The 21,773-nt window shown below is 38.9% G+C and overlaps 1 protein-coding gene across 2 annotated transcripts in view; it reads right to left on the bottom strand.

The window, feature by feature from the left end:
• The window catches only part of nos1apa (nitric oxide synthase 1 (neuronal) adaptor protein a), an 87,493-nt gene that overhangs the window by 21,562 nt on the left and 44,158 nt on the right, over positions 1-21,773 (bottom strand). For both annotated transcript variants that reach the window (XM_066692561.1, XM_066692562.1), the window contains exons 5-8: positions 16,189-16,297; positions 12,656-12,797; positions 11,661-11,818; positions 1,098-1,256 (exon numbers count right to left, since the gene is read on the bottom strand). In XM_066692561.1, coding sequence (XP_066548658.1) covers positions 1,098-1,256; positions 11,661-11,818; positions 12,656-12,797; positions 16,189-16,297 — 568 coding nt within the window. The remainder of the gene's footprint in view (positions 1-1,097; positions 1,257-11,660; positions 11,819-12,655; positions 12,798-16,188; positions 16,298-21,773) is intronic.

Below are 21,773 nucleotides of genomic sequence, written 5' to 3'. Positions count from 1 at the left end.
TCTGTGAGTCTGTGAATAAACCACATTCAGTGAAGTAAGTAGAAACAACCCTGACTGCAGTTTGAATTTCCTTCAAAGTTAATGCAAATAAGGCGAGTAATTAGAGAAGCACCTAAATAATATTCTTAATCCGTATTCTCCACCGTGATGCTGCGTTGTCATGCTGATTGGAGAGACCCACACTGTTCACTCCTTTATTATTTCACGAGATGACCTGCCTTTAATAAAACGTACTCACTTATTGTCGCACTTCTCTCACATCGGTTGTGCCAGGGAATTTGTGACTCGGGTCAAGTTTCGGATTGTCAGTGAAAGGACGTTTTGTTTAAAAGTGTATGATGGGATTGTTTGAGTGCCAGAGAGAATGTAATATCGAACAGGCATGTCTGCTACAATTCCCTCTGCCTAGTCCAGAAACTGATTTCATATGCACATTTCTGTTCCTTTTCCCCTCACTGAGGTATGATAAAGAAAGTAAAAATAAACCGCGTCGGATTCATTTTGAGAGTATTGCTCACTAGGTCTCCTGTTGTAGCCCTGAGTGTGCGCTACGTCAGCATACAGGGCTAAGTAGGGCTTGAAATCCATCACACGTCCCCAATTAACCTCACAACAGGGGACCCCAGTGTAACCAGAGATTCGAAAAACCCACAGATGAAGGACCCCAGAAGTAGGAAACTGAAGTAGGCAGGGGAGAGGAAAGGGCGCACATTGTTTTGCCTCTCCTATCAACAGGCAAATAATACTTTAACAGAAAGCATTCACTTCTAGTGCCACCACGGGGATTATAATTTGTGCCCCTACATCGATGAGAAAGAACATGTTTTTTAGACATTCGAATACAGCTAATGCAGGGTACCACATCTGCGTGAAAGAACAGCCCCTCTCTACTCTGAAGGACAGTCTGTGCTCTTTGATGACAACCTGTAGACAGTTAAGACAGTCAGAGGTATGTGAAGGCAGGGAACTACAAATACCTTTCATTATCTCACAGTGATTTAAAACACAGTGGGCTCGATATATGAAGCCGAAATCTGCCGTCTCATGGGCATCGCATGTGTATGTGTATAGAAACATTGCATGCATGGAAGTCTCACCTGTGCAACTGCCACTTGTGTCTGCTGTTGCTGCTGATGCAGTTGTTGCTGCAGGAGCTGAATCTGGTGGTGCACAGAGAGGGGAGTTCCTGCCGGAAGCTGGCTGGACGACGGCAGCAGCATCTTGGGCGTCGCCAGCAAAATGTTGTCTTCCGAGACCTGGGGATGACGATTGGGGCATCACGGTTAGGCAAATCTACTCCAATAAAGTTATATACGAGTGTGAACCAAGTTAGCAAACGGGGCAGGAATTGGGTCAACAGACAAGGCGTAGAAACTTTAGAAGTGTCAGGCCGTCTCTCTTTTTCTTAAAACTTAAAAACAAAATTAAAAAGGCTGTCTAAACGAATGCTACTTCTATTGAGCCAGTGCAATTACAGAGTAAAAATCGACAGCGCACGATATATTTAAAATGCATGTTTGAATTAAACCGTGAATGGAGAAAGAAAATAATTCATTTGAGGAAGAAGAGATGTCAGGACAATATGAATAAGTATTCATGAGGAGATTAATCCCTGTTGGAAGAACTGCTTGGGTTTGAGTTTGATTTCCCCCCCATTACAAATATGTTACCAATACCTAAATATAGAAAATGAAAACCCAAATACCAACCATGAAGCTAATCTAATGAGAAAACTTTTATTATGAATATTAATATTATGATTTAAACCCAGATTGTAGCACAAGGAATAAAAAGGAATTACATTTCATTTGTTTGACCGGAGTTTGTGCCGAATACAAAAAGTAATCCAGACGCATCTCTGCTCTGGCTACTTCCTCTAATGACTTTTGCCGGTGTCTCTTTGGTGCACGTCGGGGTTCAGAGGGCAAGACTGAACCAGGGATGAAAACAAACGGCTGATCAAATACGGTGCACTGGATGGCAGTGACAAATTGGTCATATTTCCCTGAGCTGTGGGTTATTTGTTTTCCCGGTCCGAGATTAAAATCCTGTAACTCCGAGAGGCAGGGTTTGAACTCCCAAATATAGTTAAATGCATCCGAGGACAATTTCATTATGTTACATCTATTTATTAGAGGTCGAGTGTGACCCGAGATTACTGCAGTTTCGTGGCCTGTCCATAGACAGTCTGGTTATATGAAAAAGGAGCAACGAAGTTAGACGTTTTAATGCCCCTTATAGATACACAGTTCAGTTCTATATGTGAATATTACAGAATTAAGAAATTGTAATCCTTAATGTCATTAAGAAAACATTTTAATACGGTTTTCCACTAGAGAGTTAAAATAGTTTGAGAGACATTATAAATCTATTTCTGAATCACTCCATAAAATGTGTTAAAATAATCCAATTCTGTGCCGAGAGCTCCCATTCCCGAGTCATACTTTCTTGGCCTATATGACTTGCAGACCATAGACAGTACATCAAACTGTCTTAAAAAAAAACGATTTATTTAAACTACCCTCCGTGTATTATCAGTGGAGGCAAGCTGAGTATCCCGTCAAAAACGAATATATAGGCGAGCGTATACTTGAAATTAAAATGTGTTTTTTTGTTTATGCAATATAACACACTACATTACTATTTCCTGGTTCTGACAATCAGGGCATCTGCAAAAGATGTTCAAGGACATGGAAAATTCCAAACTAAAGTAGGTATATTAGTCAAATCCTACTTTATACTTTACTTGGCATTGTGGCTACGTAGTCTTTTTAAAATTTCTTGCAGGTTTGCTTTTTTTTTTTTTTTTTCCAATCAGAACAAACAGGGATAGATCTGGCACGGTGATGCTTCAGCTCTTGCAGATTGAGCCAACAGCAGATGCTTACCCGAACGCGATGCAGAACCGTACCTGGTAAACAACACCTGTTCACACTAACCCTCGACACCTCGACGTGTCAATGGACAATGAGCAAGCCGTTTTCATCTCCGAGCGAAGACGGTCAGCTGTTGAGCAGCGCGACAAACACATCGAAACTGAGAACCATAAGAGAGCAAATTAAATAATTCTGCGCACACACACTGGAGCAGCTTTACCTTCTCGCACAACAACAGAAGACTTCGGAAGATACTATCAGACAACGCACCCGGAGGTAATTGATATTAATGAGAGCCGGGTGCGTGCAAAATGCCTCTCTCGCCCGCGATCAGTTAAGAGTCCACACAAAGACGTAATAAAGAACTCCGTCTGCCATTTCCCCAAGCAACGGTGTCACTTTTTAAGAAGCTACATTCCCGTGGAAGCCCTTATCGTGGCGGCGGAGAAGAAAAGTTACACTTCTATTACTGGCCGAGAGGAGGAAAGAAACAAATTGACGGATGGGGTTGTCAGGAGCAGCTATGGGTTAATGAGCTGTAATATTGCAAGATGTGGCAGGCTGGTTAGTCTTCCCACCCTCCCGCGTCTCCCCGGCCTCGCACACCATTACAATTCACAGGAATTCCACCTCTTGTATATAAACACGTTTTTTGTGTTGCTCTTTTAGCATTTCTGCTCAATTACTCACCGGGGAGAGAGATGCACCTTTGCAATTTCGGTTCCCACTGAGCAGTGCAGGAGGTGCCATTGATCAAGCACAAGTGAAATGTTATTTTGGGGGGTGGGTGGGTGCGGGCGGGGAGGGATACAAAACAACAACATGTTATTAAAGCCTTAGGAGACGGGAAAGTCCACAAGAAAAGGGTTGGGAAAAGAAAAGGTCGCTATTATAGTACATTTCATAATATTATTACTAATAATTCAGTTTGAGATTTATATGCATATCAAGTGCCACCTTTAACCTCCGATCCGTGGACGACACGACACATTAAGACGGTGATTGTTCACTCAGCAATCAGAGCTAACCTCGGTGGCATTTGGATTCAACTGCCTATTTCAATCCTCCAATACCCCGAGGGTCCCCAAATGAATAAAGCCAAGGCTGTATCACCTCAATAAAGCAAAATAAAGCAAAATAAAGCTGCACATCAAATTTTAATCCCAGCATTACCCTGGAGCTTAAAGGTGCCGCAGAAGGAGAGAATATCGGCCTGTCAGCGATGATCAAGGCGATGCCAAATTGATATTAATGATATTAAATGTGCGTCGGATTTCAGTTCTGTTTTGTACACATTGGATGCATTCCAGAGTATCGCACAAGGCAGGTGGAAGTAGCTGGCCTTCAGGATGTAGTCAAGGAAAGCAGTTATTTAATTAATGAAGGCTTTTGCTGTTTATCACTAGTCATTTATTACTTTGATATCATTTGTGATCTGTAGCACAGGATCCCTAAAACAAACCCAAAAGTAGTGTCTGATTTCCAAATTGCATCATACCGGACACCCGATTAACATATGTGTTTTCAATAAGCAGCACTAAGTGGAACGATTGAAACACAGTAGGAAAACAGACCTAAACGAAGAAAAAGAAAGCTCAGATCCTCCAAAACAGTGCGATATTGTTTTCCCACTATTGTTGAGGCCCACATTGGTTTTCACTTCTTCATTCACAGATGACAAACCTATTCGGTGAGGTTGTCTCCCCACCGCACAGTTAATGTCACTGCTTCCCATCGTTCCCGCGGAGTAATCTTACGGAGAAGACCGGCTTAATAAATTGGATTTGCTCTCGGCTGCGATTTTGTTTACAGGAAGGGAGCAGAATCACAAAAACCGAGCTGAACTCTTGCCCTCCCATATTTCAGACCGAACTATATTAATCCGTAGCAGCACATCATTTTTATTCCCCTCCTTGACCCTCTTTTCTGGAACCGAGTTGTGTTTTCATTTATATCCAGACGTCAAACTATTTTCTCTCGCTTTCATTCATCCCTTGCACTAACCACGATGTTTGCCCAATACACTTTTGTCTACAGTAATGTGATCTGATACACAATTTATTCGAAAAGGACGACTCGGTGAAATGAAACGCATTTATAAAATCGACAAATCTAAAGGTGAAACATTTGGTTCATTCCCAATTCGCACTCATCCCCATTGAACACCAGCATTTGCCAAAACATTACAGACCCACAGAGTTACATGAACTAATGCGGTTCTCAGTATAATAAAACCATTGCGTACGATTTTTTTTAAACAATATTCAGTATAAAGATTTATTTTTCCCTCTCCAGCCACTAGCTTGGCCAGGATCAAACAGCTGGCATCACTCTCCGAGTTTCTAGGCCCGTTAATTTATTCAGATCTCCTTTAACTTTCTTGGCAGTATTTAATCTGGGCAATCCATCTCTCTGCCAAGTTATCCAGAGAGTATTAGAGAGAGAGAGATGGACTGATCCCATGATAGGTTGGGCTCTTTATTTTAATGTAGTACTCTTATTTTATCACCACCAATATGACTAGACTAACAGATTCTCTTTCACACAGTTATTGGTTCAAACAATAGCCAGCATAAAATTCTAGAAGAGCCCCTGAATCCTAAAATGGAGACATTTACTTCATCACAGTGTAAAAAGAAAATTAAACACCTGAGTCATACAGCGTGTAAAAATTAATAACGTCTCACAGCATTAATATATTCCAGTGACATAAAAACACACACTTTCAATGTCACAGCTGGAGGGAGACTCTTACCACCCATACAAAATAAATTCATAAAAGAGCTGAGCTAAAGAACTGAGCCAGCTTGTGTGAAAAGTCCCTGTGTTCATCTTATAAAACACCTAAAGGGAGGATTATTAATCTGTAAGGGGCATCACAGGATCGCTCTGCTTGGCTACACAAGAACTGGACTGATATCCAAGTCATGAAAGGACGCTGACATGGGCACTGGCTTCGCTTCTCGCTTTCAACCAAAGACACCGTGATGTTGCTTCTCTGGCAGTTGTACTGTTATAATATTATATAAAGGCATATAATAAACTTTACTTATTATCTTAGCCATGCATAAGAACATAAAGTATCCAATCGAGAGGAGGCCATTCGCCCCATTGTGCGGGTTTGGTGTCCATTAATAACTAAGTGATCCAAGAATCCTATCCAGTCTGTTTTTGAATGTTCCCAAATTGTTTTGTTCAGATTGTGACAACTCTCTGTGTGAAGAAGCGTCTCCTGTCTCCATGCAGATTGTATTTCTGTTGGCAGACCTTTTTTTCCCCTGCAAGCAATAGTGTAATAACGGTGGTAAACAATGCATCTGCAAGAGTCCAGACATGAAGCCAAAAACACAGCAGAGAAAACTGGCATCCGAGACGTTTTATATAACGCCACTAATTGAATCTCATGAGCCTCCAGAGATCAGAGATGGGCTTCTTTTTCCAAGACTCGGGCTGGGATAAAAATCAAAACTTTGACCCACCCACTAATTGCAAATTATAGCACTGTATTTGATGGCAGGATGTGTCTATTTTTTTCATCTGCAGAAGAAAGAAGCTTCTGACCAAAATAAAAGCCGACACCGAGTATGGGTCTGTAATTTGCGATTCGAGGGAGGGTCAAACATATGATTTAATCCCAGCTCAGATCAGGACATTGAAAAATAAATACTATTAGATCAAATCAGTGGCTCTTTTGAACTGAATTTATATTTTAATTACATCATATAAGGGACCAAAGAGAAGCAATTCTTCACAGCTATATAATTTAAATGCATTTTCTGTAAACTTGATCGATAATAATGTCAGTATTGGAATTTGCTCCTATGCAATTATCAATTACAGGAAAAATAAACTGATGTATGAAACCAAGGTAAATATCATTAAATGGGACTCTTTCCTTATTTGTAAACTGTATAATGTTTAGTTTTGTAAGGAGAGAAATAACCTTCAAGGATTTTGAATTGGCTGGAAAAAACATACAATAGTTGATACAATTTGACAATGTTATTAACTGGCTACAAATACTAACACTTACTCCCTAAAAAAAGAAACACAAACGTCCAATCCACACAGCTTCATTCAGATTGGACTCTGAAGCCGGATGAACAAGAAACTGGAAACAGTCTGACGATAAAATGATAAATTATAGTTTCATTTAAAATGGCAATCACCGCCACAAAACAACTGTCATTTCCAATCTGCCCTGAACACATCTCACAGCGCAAACTGTCAGATTGCTTATTTGAAATCCGGGGAGCTGCACAACTAGACAATTTAGATACAGAAAGGCAACATCTGCAGGAAACTCACAAGGTACAGACACCTAACCGCTGGAAGGAAATGCTGTTTATATCTCGGCGTATTCAGATCCAGTTCTCCAGGGTGCCGGTTAATAAAGGCAATATTAGATCAAAGGCGACGACAACACAACTTTGATGGTGTAAAAAGATTCCCGGCGGCCCTAGAGATGCACACTGTAAGTGCAAACATAATAGACAAGCGTAAAGCGAAAACACACAAAACAAAACCAGAAACTGTGTCTGAAAAGTGACCAAGCTGTGCTGAGCAAATATAGATATGAATCTGTGATATTTTATTCATTTGCAAAAGAAACACAAAAGTACAGATCTGTGTTCTTCCATATAAACGACACAGTTTTGCTCGCATTTCTGTATTTCAGGGTGCAGCTTTGGAAGTTTGTGTGAAAATGCCCTAGTTATAGGGATTTCTTGTTAAATTTTCAAAGTCTGACGTTTTGCACAAATTTAAAAGACCAGCGTTGGGCAAAAAACTACAACTTGTTCTCCTTCAGGGGTTTAACAACATTGGTATTGTGGTATTTTTTTTATTCTTATTTTTTATATTGTTATGAAATATGCAATGTAATCCCATTTATATAGAGAATTATTTTGAAATTAATAACCTGATTACATTATCAGTCCTGAGATACCAACCTCTAAACAGAATCGCAACTACATTTAATAAAATCTGCAACACAACAGCTTATACATTCACAGAAAAACACCTAGTGTAAACAGGGGTTCATATCTGGTAGAAATAACCTGTAAGATATAAATGATTGTGATGTCTAACTTGAAAGTCTGGAGTTAACAGAAATAAAACCACATCTCTTCTATAATAGTATAATATAAAAGTATAATAGTGTTTTTACTCACAAATTAGTTCCCGAGGACCACATTTTGGAAGACATTCTAGCTCTTAAAAAGTACATCTAATCATTTCCCCTGAAATTAATAAAACCTCGGAGCGCAGACATCATAGGAGAACAAATTTCAGACATTTCACAGAAATTCAATTATAAAATAAAAGGCTGCACCAGGTGTCACCCCGACACCAAGCACATTGCGCCGAGTGCGTCTTTCTTTCTTTCTTTATCGGAGTGTCCACTTACAAGGATATTAAATGCAGAACATTTAACAAATGGAGGACATGAATAGCATCCTAAATGTTAGAGCTTCGACGGGTCACACCTCCAGCGAGGAATAAAGGCCAGTAGGCCAGTGGCTTCGTACTTTATAATGAATCAAACATCAAACTCTTATTATATCTGTGCCTTTGCTGGCCTGACGTACTTTGACAGTAATTGCTTCCTGTTCCCGGTATTGGTATTCATAGGAAACACATGAAAGTATCATTCCCAATGATGATACATACACATATACATATATATATACACGTATACATATACACATATATACATATACATATACATATATACATATACACATATACACATATACATATATATATACATATACATTATATATATATATATATATATATATATATATATATAGATGGATAGATAGAAGGAATTGTAAGACATCTATACTGTTTTCTTTTCTACAGGTTATTTATTTATTTGGCTGCTTTACAGAAAACAATATCATGGAGTGCAGCTTCTGAAAGGATTACTTCCCAGATTGAAAACTCAGACTCATAAATAAACTACAGTCAATGCTATTATTATTTCATGTTTGCATCAAATCTCCCGTGTTCTGTGAGGTCAGGCCGACGGCTGTCCGACCCCCAGGGCTGTAGTGCTTGGAAAACAGCATTTCCAAAAAAAGACTACACCAGAAATTAATAGAAAACATACATTGATTATATTTCAATCAATATGAATCCAAACAACGGGGAAAATCTACTTGAACCAGATCTGTTTTTAAGTTCAGAGAGTTACAAGACTTAAATAAGGGTCGAGAAAGAATATGAATTCCCTAGTATTAATATTCGGCCAACAATCGCACCAGTGGGTTTGGACTAAAGCTGAAAAACTAATTCGTATATATTTAAAGCTTGGGATTTGATAGACAGTAGTGCTGAGGGCACTCAACGTAGTCTTAACACATCTTATAAGTTATTTAAAAGTTGTGTGAATGCACTAGGAACGAAGCGAAGGGGGGACTGCCAATTTTCTTAAACTCTCCTGAGGATATCTGTCATTAAATATCACTCACATGAAATGCATACAATAAGTGCAAAGAAACAGGTAAGAGTTTATAATAAATATTTCAGCTAAAAAGTCTCAGTGTCTCTAAAAAAAATGAAAAAGGTTTTGTCATAAAAGCTTGGTAACTTGTTATCTAAAAAATCTCTGAAAGCCATATTGTTGGGTACAACAGAGATTGTGTTTTACAAATAACTGCAGGCAACAGAAAATAAAAAGCTAGAAGCAAATGTGTTTAACCAATTTGTTATACAGATTTACTTTAAACAGAAACCGCAGATCTATTTGAAATTTGAAACTGCCGTGAGGGTTTTGGGGAATGTTTCGGTTTCAAAACAATGCAACGACTATTACGAATAAATAATGCACATTTTGTGTAGCAGTAATTACAATAAATAAACTCCTAGACATGTTACTGTGCCAGGGACATATTTAGTTTTCTTCTTCTGTAAATGGTGAGCGAGTAATGTACATTTAGCATACATACAGTATTGAATATCTGTCCGATTCTGTTCCCGGTCTCATGTTTAATAAAAGCACAGTTCAGGGGTCATAATCAAACAAGATGATTAGTCGCTTGGTCATGAATTAAAACAGCACCTACACAATAAGATATCGGAGAGTTTTAGGACTGAATAATTAAGTCTTTCAATTCCATTCTTGTATGTGAATAAAGACTGAGTGAGGTTTATTCCTAATCCACTTCTAACTTCTACTTTAGGGCCAAATCAAAACTTTGAACTACCCACGAATTGCAAAGTAAAGATCTGTATCCTACTGCGGTTTAATCTTCAAGGCATCATTCTATGTATGCAACTACACACACACACACACTCAAAAGTAAACAGGCCACCAGCAAGGCAGAGAATTTAATAGGATCTCAGGATTGATATACAGTATGCTTTCCTTTCCTCTTCTTTGAGACTACGTAACATGTCTTTACATTGATAAGAACTGACACACTTAAATGTATTGCATGATATTTCCGTGTTACACGAACAGTGTATGGCCTCATTCTGCCTCAGGCAACACCGCTCGTAAATGAAATAAATACACAGTGTTCGATGCCTTCCTTTATATGAATGAAGTAGAAAATAAAATCAGAAACTGCCATCACCACCAACGGATTGGAAATCGACCATTACTCCGGTCAGGTGCGCACTTTACTACACTTGTGCAGTTTAATTAATCAAATGATACACATAACAATAAAAGACTGCGAGTCAATCTGCTTAAGTACACATTACGCTTCATTAAGATTTAATTTGATTGCATCTATCTGGATTAAACAATTGTGCCACCCTATTATTTGATTTTCTGAACTGGAAAGTATAGCTACCCTATTAATGATAAAGTAATTACACAACAGATATTGTATCCAAACCCCATACACTAGAGAATGCGAGCCATAAATATCCATCAACGGGGCTTTAATGCTTATTCACTTTGTTGTTTCGTGAATGTCTATTGTCACTGTGTCGATAATAAAAGTAATTTCAAAGAATTGCAAGACATTTTCCCAGTACCATTAGAAGTTTAATCACAAATGCACTTCTGGTGGTGTAGATATGTTCTGCAATTCCGTCAAACGTAAAAGTACAACATTTTAAACATTTTACACGTAGACCTCACACCAACCTTCCTAAAATGAGGCTGGAGGGAAACTTGGCCCTCAGTCTCAAAACATCTGAATCCAGTTCGTATCTCTGAGGCGGATGCGGAGTGGATAGTCGAGTTGAACGGTCTCGTTTTAATGATCGGAAAAGGGGTGTGAAGGCAATCACGATCCGAGGCGCTAAATATCGCTTTTCAGAAAACCCTACAGCTCGCACCTATTTTCTTTTGATGTTTGTTTTTCATAACAACTTCAGATCCTCCTCTGTTAAAATATTCACAGCTGATTATGCTCGATGAGGAACAGCTTGTTTCGCTCCTCGTCTCAGCGGACTCTTCTGAGACTGAAGAAATTGCCGTCTGCCAAAACACTGGGCAGCTTTTTTCCTTCCTAAAGACAGACAATATTCATGCTGTACCTTGAAAACGGGATGAAGATGCTAGGTTTTGTAACCATGAGGCTTTGGACAGAGAAGAGTGCACAGACCCATTTTAACTCATTGTAAAATCCAAATAGAACTGAATTAATATGAATGTACGTCTTCTATCAGGAGAATTTAATTGCGGAAACATGACACGGTGGAAGCTTTATTATCAGGACTGGAAAAGCTATTTAGTAGGATTGAAACAAATACTGAATATGTACATTTTCTGTCTTTGATGATTTCCTCAACGATTCCCATCAGAAAGAAGTAAAGTACCTTGTTCTCTTTACTAATGTCTTGTTCCTTCTTGGCCGCGTCCAGGTCTGTGACCCCGCGGTTAAACTCATCAATCGTGCTGTCGGGTAAGGGGACTTCCTCCGCGTCGATATCCGTCTCCTCCGCCACGGTCTTCTCCGCACCCGTCAGCTGGCGCGCTGGAATAAATATTTGATTGTGATGTAAATAGCCTCTACCAAGGGGACTGCTAATGAACTTACAATGAATTGGAGAAGCTTAAAATAGCGGCAGAGCGGACTTTGATAAGAGCTTGATTAATACAGGCTGATCCACACCTAAGGGATCAACATTCGTCTGGAAAAAAGCTGCAAGGACTGTACTATAAATGGAAAACTATCGTACGTCAAGCAATATTTGTTAAATATGTTTTTCAAAAGAATAATCTACTTTAAATAATGTTTTCACTACATAGTTGTGAGCAAACACAGGGTAGGTGAGCCCTACCTCAGTGACATAAACATAAAAAGGGAAATATTCACAGATATTTTATGATTTTGCATTTTACTTTTGTCTTTAAATGTTACTGTCATGTGGATGTGTGGGTGTTTTATGTAACCTACATTTAAGAGAGGGAATTCAACAGTAGCTGAGTTTTGAAATTGCCCGAATCTCCTAACTGAGAATAGGATAATAGGAAACCTGCAATTAAGACATCTCACTAACAGGGGCCTTTGTCTGGAAACACCTATAAATAGAAAACAGAACAATCCTGAGACTGTCTACTCCTAAAATTATGGCAACTAAGTACTTTTCTCTATTAAAAACATGACTCTTACTGACAGAAAAAAAAGCAGTTTTCTATAGAAGGAAATGTCCTTTTGTTGCAAGCAGACTGATGTTTTTCTCTATCTTTGCAAGGCAACATATTCGTACAGATTGCATGGCTTTAAATGAAAACACAATTTGACAACAGAAAGTCATGTCAGTGTAACCGTTCAGCCGAGACGTATAAGTGTCCCGGTGCCCGCCTGTACCTGGCACCCCCGAGTCGTCGCTGTTCTTCTCGCTGTCCCCGTCCTCCTGTCCGTCCGCGTTCTGCTGCGTGTGCTGCAGGCTGAGCTTGTGACAGACTTCGAAGGCCTGGCCCACCGTCCGTACGATCCTCATGGCTTGACTCTGGCGTGGAAGAGGAGCAGGTTTTAAAAGCAGACGGGTAGGAAGATGTAAAGATGCTGTATTCACAAACCTACTGCAGACGATCACTGTGCTTTAAGACAACAGAGATGTATATAAAGAAGTTTAGCAGATCATCTCTTATATCGGTATCAAAATATATTGTCTGTATTGTAGTTCTATTTCAGAAATGCAAGTGGTGTTGAAAGAACTGTAGTCGTTACGTTGTCCCGAGATGAATGACAAAGGCTGGGTATCCTGTGGAAATATTCCTTGTAGTATTGAAGTGCCCATTTCATCAGTAGTAACAGCAATACATAATGTACTGTATCATAGTTGCAGCTCAGTTATGCTATATCATTCATGTATTGTATTGTTGTTATTATTTTGCTGTCCCGGTTGGCCTATAATGGTTAGTTTTGTAGTCACAATTCAGCAGTGACATTGGTCTACAGTGTACTGCAGCATTAATACAACAATGATATCCGTCAAATATTTATTGTATTGTAGAGATCAGTAACGTAGTTGTAATTTAGCTGGGGGATTTGTACACAATGGATTGTTGTAACCCTGCACAAAAGTCACAGAACTGCTGGGTATCACATAACGCAGCACGTCTCTTTAGATATTTTCTAGGTTTAATGTGGGGTCTTTCATGCGTATTTATCAGCACATTATAATGTTGCAAATAAAGATAAATTGTCAGAATTATTTTAGCAACTTGCTAGTGATGTCTGTCTTATCTCTCATCAATGTCATGAGATGAATCAATTCATTTACATTAAACAGTATCATCAGTGGGACTGCAAATCAATTGTGATGCTCATAATTATAGTCCGAGAAAATTAGTGCCTCTCTCGCTCTGGAAAGAAGTCAAAGCCACAAAAACCGAAAGGTGATGAAAACAAACAGAGAAACACCTAAGTAGCTGCTGCCTTTTAAGAGGATGTAATTGCTTTATAATGTGGATTGATATTAATTGCATTTAATGAACAGGTGAAGAAATACACACACATAGCAAATACACCTGTAAGCAAAATAAAACATTTTGAGAAATCAGTCCTCATACCAGCACACCTTTTTCCTAACTGTGCAGTACCAGACATTAATTTCTACACCGAATGAAATTAAAATGAAAACATGAATGTAAATTACCCATCTGCATTTCATTACAACAAAAATGGCCAGGGAGTGTCTTATGACCTTAGGTAGGGTGTAAACTGCAAGCTCAGTCAAATGAGCCAGCAGAGGTAATGAAACTCCGATGAGCAATAATCTCTTATGAGGTGTATAAAGAAAGGGTCTTTCCATCTAAATTGCCTTGTCTGGAGTCAATATAAACCCCAGATGTCTGAAGGGAACAATAGCAGAATTACATTTCAGTATTATGTGGTGTAATTACCTTTAACAATGGAACTGACCCAGCCATATATGTCAACCATACATGTTCTAAGTCTGTGTATTAAGATCTAATGTTATGTAGATTACTTCAATTTCAAGTTGGTGAGATTTACACTTTCTCCTGAATACATCAGGGTTTAGAAGCCCTATTTAGCGTGGCAGCAGTCAGGCAGAACAGTGATATCACTGTGGGCATTATACCGTTTTAAATTTCCAACCGTTCAGAACAATGCTGCAATTTTCAAGTCAAACTTGGAAAGTACAGTCTATTAAGTTTCCAATCTGGACAGGCATGATCACAATACGGCTTTGGAATCATTTCTTCTCCTTCCAATTTCTCCTGGTCTATGCGAGTGTGAATATTACCACTGTGTTGTAATTGAATACGCAATTAAAACACCTGTTCCCCAGTCATGCTCATTTACATTCAGTTTAATCAATTTCTCATTAAATTGCATTAGCAGGGAATTGTAACGCACACCAGCCACCGAGAAACGGCTCCTCATGAATATTATACCTTTGTCGGCTAGATTCAACTGGATAGAAAGGGTGACTGGGTAGTTAAAAAAAAACCTCTCAATTACTTGTTATCTTAATGTATTGGTGTGTTAATGTTTCACTTAATCACAGCATGCTTGTAAAGGTAGTTTATACACGTGCTGTGTAGTAACCACAATGCTACATAAATAAAAAATAACTGATATCATAAAGCAAATAATTTTAGGCACATTAGTAAATACCACTCTCAGGTTGATTTAAATGAAAACCATAAATTCTACTGATCACCTGGGGCAATCAGATGCTTTGCAACAACTGCGCCATGAATCCTGTGTCAGCAATAAAACGAAGCACGGCAGAATAGTAGATCATCAATTAAATGACTAATCAAAAGGTGTCATTTACAATGTAAGTCTCCTTAATCCCTTTTCCTTCCCTGCAGACAGACATAAGTGAATCGTGGCCTGCTCTCAATACACACAAAGCTTCAAACTTTGCCTTTACCTCCTGCACAATATACACCAACTGAAGTTCGCCACGAAGTCGCAAAGCAGCTGACATTAAGAAAATAGCGAATGCCCCCCCCACCCCCCATCCCCAATTCCAACATTCACTCTGTACTTGTGTTACTCAGGTGTCATTAGCATTCAGGAAGCTCAAAGCAATGGCCTCCCACACAACAATTTACATAATTAGTTCTCAGAGGTACTGGTACCATTTAACCATCCCGAAAAAGACTGAGCAATTAATTGTATTCCCAGACAGTCTTTTTTTGTGCCTGAAACTTCCCAGGGAATATATAAAGGTAGCTTATCCTCATTACTGTGTGCTGCTTGCCTTTCCAGAGAGTAAACCGTGAAGGAAGCCTTGAGCAAGCCCTTGCACTATTCCATCTGCTGCTGATAACATGTCACCGCATTCGTTTATGGCAGGGGATAAACCGAGAGAGATGATGATGCTGAGAAAGTACCGAACGCGAGTCCTAATTGGTCCAGCGCTGGGGGGGGAAACAAATTTAGGGAGACGCCTTTTGACATTATCTGTAATGTGACACACCGGTGGTATCAGGAATCCTTAGATACGGCGTTGGATTGGATTCGGGGTTGACAAATGGTGCTACCAATGTCCTGTCCTGTCCCGATACTGTCAGATTGATGGATGATTGAATTATTAAATATCGGTGTTTAATATTTGTTTCCATCCAACTAGAAATCAAATCTTAATGAATACATTGTTCAGTGCGCTTTGTCCGAGGACCTGGCTCCTTCTCCGAGTCAATGCCTCCGGGGAAAGCAGGATGTGATCACACAGGCTGAAGATACAGTTGTGGAAAAGCTCTGACAGATTAGAATAGGCTGGCTGTGTCCTATACAGTCCTACTGACAATTTCAACGATTCCTGCAAAACCACTCTGTATGTTTCAAGTATGGTGTCATGAATTGCTTGATTAATTTAGAAGAATAACATCTAATTGAATTGTATTTTTTGGCCTTACCTTTTTCTTCGATTTGAAGACATTACAGCGGAACACATTGCTTTGCCCGTCCCTTGCAATGTAGCTGAAAATTTTCAAGTCCTGGGAGTCATGAGACACATAGAATATCCTGGAATAGAAAACAAAAACATCTTAAAATTTACATGACATAAAAGAGCCATAATGAGAAAACCGCTAGAAAAGGCCACAGGGTTCTTTCACTCGCTCTTCATGTAAATAAGCTTCTTTGTTTTGATTTTTCTTATTGTGGTGTTAGAGACAGGTGGGAGTTGGGGGGCTAACTTCTACTACTGCAATGAAAGACAATCTGTTTAAAACCATTCGAAGTTGATATGTTAACTATTATACTACGGCACATTGGAGAGGTGCTTCTTAAATCGTTCATGAGATCCACGTGGTTAGGGCAATATCCCTTCCCCCTCTGGGTAGTATTCTCTTTTTAATTTGCAACCTATTGTTATGCAGTCATCTTGTGTACCTGCGAAGGCAATAGTATTGTAATGATCAAATGAATTACAAACTCATAACTGATCCAGCATCTGATTAAGATCTTGGCAGAAACATCTGGTAAATGCGAGACACTTGAGGACATCAGGACAGAGGAATAATATTAAACGCATGAGTGGGCTCCGAGATACTGATGGATGAATGGATGGAAATTGGCTCTTCTGTCTTCTAAGGGTTGCATGTCTTTGGATAATCAGAAACATGTTCTTGTATTGCCCAGCATCAGGGTTATCATTTCACTCAGACAGGATATGTACGTCATTAATGCAAACTGCTTTCTAAACAAATACATTAAAAATATCTCAGCAAAGAGCTTAGGGACAGACAAACGCAAGGAGCGAATTAGTTTGCAAATCAGGGGTACTGTGCTGTGAATTTCTAAAAGCAATCATTTTGTGTCTGAGCAGCGCACCATCTGATAAAGTTAAATCTGTTCTCTACACAAATTGACCTGATCGCTATCAACCGCAGAGTGAACATTTATTTTAATGCCAGAACTTTCTTACTTTGTTTCAGTCCTTATCAGCTGGCGATTGATACACCAGCTCAGTGGGCTACTTGATTTCAAAAACATTACAAAGCAGCAACTTTCTCGGTATATTCAAGATGACAGGCGCAAAAACATCTACAATATTGAAAGCAGCCACACTATGGTCGCCAAGGGAGAGTGGACGATTTGAATTTAAACAAAAAAGCCATTTATCAGACTCTGCTGCTGTACACATCCATCAGTATAATCAAACACTTGTGCATTTCTCTGAAGCACTGGAGCTTGAGGAGGAAATTAAAACTCCAGAAGATTATTGAATTGTGTGTCACAGAATCAAAACATATTACATATCACTAAACTGGAAACACAGTGCAGAGTGTAGTTGAACTGCTAAGAATGATCTACACTGTCTGTAGTTTGTAGTAGTGTTTTAAAGAAAGAACAAGAGTAAAGAGTAAAGTTGAGTTTCCCCAATGGTGACATTGCTTAATTATTCTAATAACAGATTTCTGCCAAAATGCTTTTATAAACTATTTTGTCAATGGATGAGCGTTCACTCCTTGGTTCTCTTCTATCAACTTAAAAGCAGTTTGTTTACGACATTTTCTATCCATTTCCCTACTTTCTATTTCAAAACAGTTTAAATGGTTCCCATAATTTCCTGCTGTTCAGGAGCAGTGGTTAAAAGTTAGCCAGCTGAGAAATTATAGACTATACATCCATGTTTAAAGTCTTAACCGAACACATTCAATCTCTAAGCTTAAAATCCTACTAAAATGACCAGAGAAACCTTCACTAAAGGTCTTAAACCATCTAGCAAATTAATGTATTTAACAAAATAAATTGCCAGACACTCACTTGATGTTTAACAGTCTTTATTAACAACAAAAACCTCACAAACTGTAAACGAAAAATAAATAATAAATAAATAATAAATAAATAATAATAAAGCTAATGCTAAAGTGGTTCAGTTAATTAAAAAAATCTGCAGTTTAAATCCTTAGACTGCTTTTACTACGTTCGCCCTCAGTCTAAGAGCTCCTGTCAATGCAGTACGGGTACCTGATTTGCAGGATTTACGACACGATCCCAATCCAAAATTTCAACCGGACATAAAATTAACAATGTCTACCTTCCACAGAATTGCGCTCATTTATTTAATGCTGCCTCCGGCGTTGACGCCCAGTGTGCTGGCTGAGTCAGCCGTTTGTTGATGCAGTACATAACCGTTTAGAGATGACACATGCAGCTTTTATAGCCTTTCCAACCTATTAATTCACTCTCCTCTTCATAAGAAACCAAAACATATGCATTTACATAAATCATCAAGAAATGCTCATTTCCCCAAATTAAACTGCGCGAACTGCAGAAAGGGGTGATTAATACGATGCTATTAATCATCACCACCATCGACCCCAGATCAAAACGAGAGTTGAAGATGCTCTTGATTTGGGAGAAATCAGGAAGTGTGTGTGTTTTGTTAAAAAGTGGAATTCAAATTTTTTCACACTAAAACAGAACTTGAGTGAAAACAAAATACACCGGTTTATAGTCTTCTTAATTGGAAACAAATATGCAAACGTCTACGATATTAAGTGTCAGATGAAGTGTGTCTCAAATAAAGAGGCAATCCTCGAAGAAAACACAAAACAGTTGTGCGAACTCGTCGATGTGTGTGCAGAGGCAGCTTTGTTATACAATTGCGTTCACTGCGTTACTATGATAAATCGGCATCATCCCCTTTGGGTTATATTCTCAACTGGACAGATAAATACGTTTACTGTATAAAACTGCATGCTTAAAGAGGGTGTCGTATGCTTTTGTCGTATATGAACAATAGAACATATTTCAAATAGCCTAGTATACAGAATATAGATATTAACTCAAAAGCAAAAGCTTTTAAGAAGGAAAAAAAAACATCCTGATAGTTTTCAACTAAAACTAAGGCTTGGAATTCATAACCACTCACAGAGCTTTTCGGTCTCACACTGCAAACTAAAGACGAGGCCGACTATGTTATCAAGAATGCTTTTGAATGGACTCGCTCCCCCTGCACAACAGCTCTGCCACTAGGACAACGCTGTAGAATAGATACAAAGACAACGAGGCTCAGTGCTGTGGTCCCCCGACCCACACAAACAAAAGCCAGTGCTGGGTAATCCACTTTCCATACCGCTGAAGGAGGAATTCTGTGTTTATTTGCTAAATTGCTTGAGAACTGTACAGTGCAAATAGGGCCCATCCATCCCTTCCACCGACAAGTGTCAAGGATACAGTAGCGCCGCATCTGTCATTAGGTGGAAAAGTGACAAACAAGTATTTCCAGCAGCACTGACAGGGTGACGGAGCACCGCGGTCCTGTGTTGATGGCTGAAGCTTCCTGGGGGTCCCTACGGAAATGGCTTCTTGTTGCTTTTCAGGGCTACGATCATGACTGAGAGGAATTCATTGTATTGCTATACATGCCTGCTGTAAATCATCAGTAAATCACAAAGATCTGAAGTTTTTATTTTGAATCCGATAAACGAAAAAATTCACAATTATAAATCAAAACTGTAATTATATATATTTTTTCCCCCAGCAGGAACTACATCTTTTATCTCTCTTCAGCAAGATTTTACCACAGCTATATTCAAAAATCGGTGCCGCCTGACCAAACAAATGCGTAACCGTCGAAAATATAGCGCCCTTGCTCTCGCTCCGCCCCCCACTGTCATTCTAAAAAACTAATCTAAAACGGACCGCCATGCCTATGCAATTGTATTAGAGGAAACCCTGCCTTCAGATATGGGAAAATTATATGAATAGATTCATGATTATCTGTATTTTCTTCTGTAACAGTCGGCTTATATTTGAAACAGTCAAAATCCAATTATAATTCAGGTAAAGTCTAAGGAAATGCATGTGACAAACTGTTGCAAATTTAAGGGACCGATTACTAAGCTTTTATACAAGGATCGGTGAAGTTTTTTTACTATAAAATTTCAACACAATAGTATCTTAATAATAGTAGCAATAAAATACGATATAAATTTGAAAGATACACATGGATTAAGTAATTAAGACGGTCTATAAACTGATTACACAAGTGAATGTTTTCAACTATCATTTTCCTTTGAAGAAAGCTCAAACTGAATATGTACAGAGACCTTTACTGTGTTTCTTCAATGCCACTTGGAACTGTCAATGCACACATGTAAATCCTAGATCCTTTACGGGTCCAAAGACACTGTACTGTACAATCCTATATCTCTGTGATTAAACCGAGGATTTAAAAAGGATCAGGACAGGATTACAAAGTTCTTAAATACAATGGTATACAAGACTGAAACGTAGGTCTTCTCAGCTACAACACTGAACTTTACTCGTATGGTTTGATTTGCAAAAAAAGGTTGAATTTACTAAAGCGATGCAATTGTGCTTACCTTTTTTACTTTGTAGTAAATTTGGTCTATTCTTTCTAAAACGTGTGCACTGCCTGCAGAAAGAGACATTTCTTATTCCAAGTGGATTAGGTAATTGGATAAACTGCATCTCTCATCTGCTAATTACCTTAGGTTTAGATTCATAAAGGAGATAATGAATCGGATGCAAAAAGGGAGCTAGTACAAAAACATTGTAAAAGCAGGCAGAAAAAGCATTTTGAATTTTGAATCATATTAAATGTAACCATTCTGTTTTCCACTTGGGCATTTGTCGCTCTAAATATGAATACAAATAAAGAGAAAATATTGAGCTGCGTGTTTTCCAACCATCTTATTCTCCTAGTCTAGCTAATTAGCACTTTACCCAGAGTCCATTGCCTGGGGCGACACATTTGGGCTCTTCATTAGCTGGGCACAAACAGGAACAAGTGAAATGAAAACAGCACCATGTTCCTGTGAAATGAAAAGGCCTGGACCCATGGATTTAGTGTTGTATATATATCAGTGTATCACGCCTGCAACGACCCCATTTAAGTCTGAGGTCTCCAGTCATTCTCGGCCCCTTTTCAATAATCTTCAAGACGGCGTTTAATTAAACATGTCAGTCGGGAGTTGGAGGTTAGAAAGGAAGACAAATGTATTTTAGTTTCTGAGCGGCTGAAGAGAAGGCAGAGGAGATGCATAATGAGCTGTCACTCGAATCTGCCCTCCGACAATGATCTAATGATACATTTATTTATCCTTTAATCGTGTATTATTATCACAAAGGCCAATCTATTGTCAGTGAGGGCTCCTTATTCCCAGCATGGATAGTGCTGAATAATTTCGGTTTAAAAAAGGTGGGGGGTTGGTCTATTAAAAAGTAAACTGGAGGTATCCCTCATTAATGTTTTTACTGCCATTCTGAGCCTAGTTGCTGCCATTCACACGTCAAGCAGTTCATACTGGGATTGGGCGCATAATGGTGCAATTCCTAACCTACGACATTGCCGTTCAGTGGTATAATATGTACAGATGGAATAGTCACCTTATTCCTGATACCCTCAGGCCAGTAAACAGTGTAAACCTGTGGTGATGTTACCTTATTAAATCACCTGAGAGTTGAACTGTCGTATTACAATAAAAAAAATAAACCGGAGGGCACGGTTTCAGAGCAGGGAATC

The sequence above is a fragment of the Amia ocellicauda genome, chromosome 19, assembly GCF_036373705.1.
Source record: "Amia ocellicauda isolate fAmiCal2 chromosome 19, fAmiCal2.hap1, whole genome shotgun sequence".
Lineage (NCBI taxonomy): Eukaryota > Metazoa > Chordata > Actinopteri > Amiiformes > Amiidae > Amia > Amia ocellicauda.
This window is presented reverse-complemented; position numbering and strand designations above follow the sequence as displayed.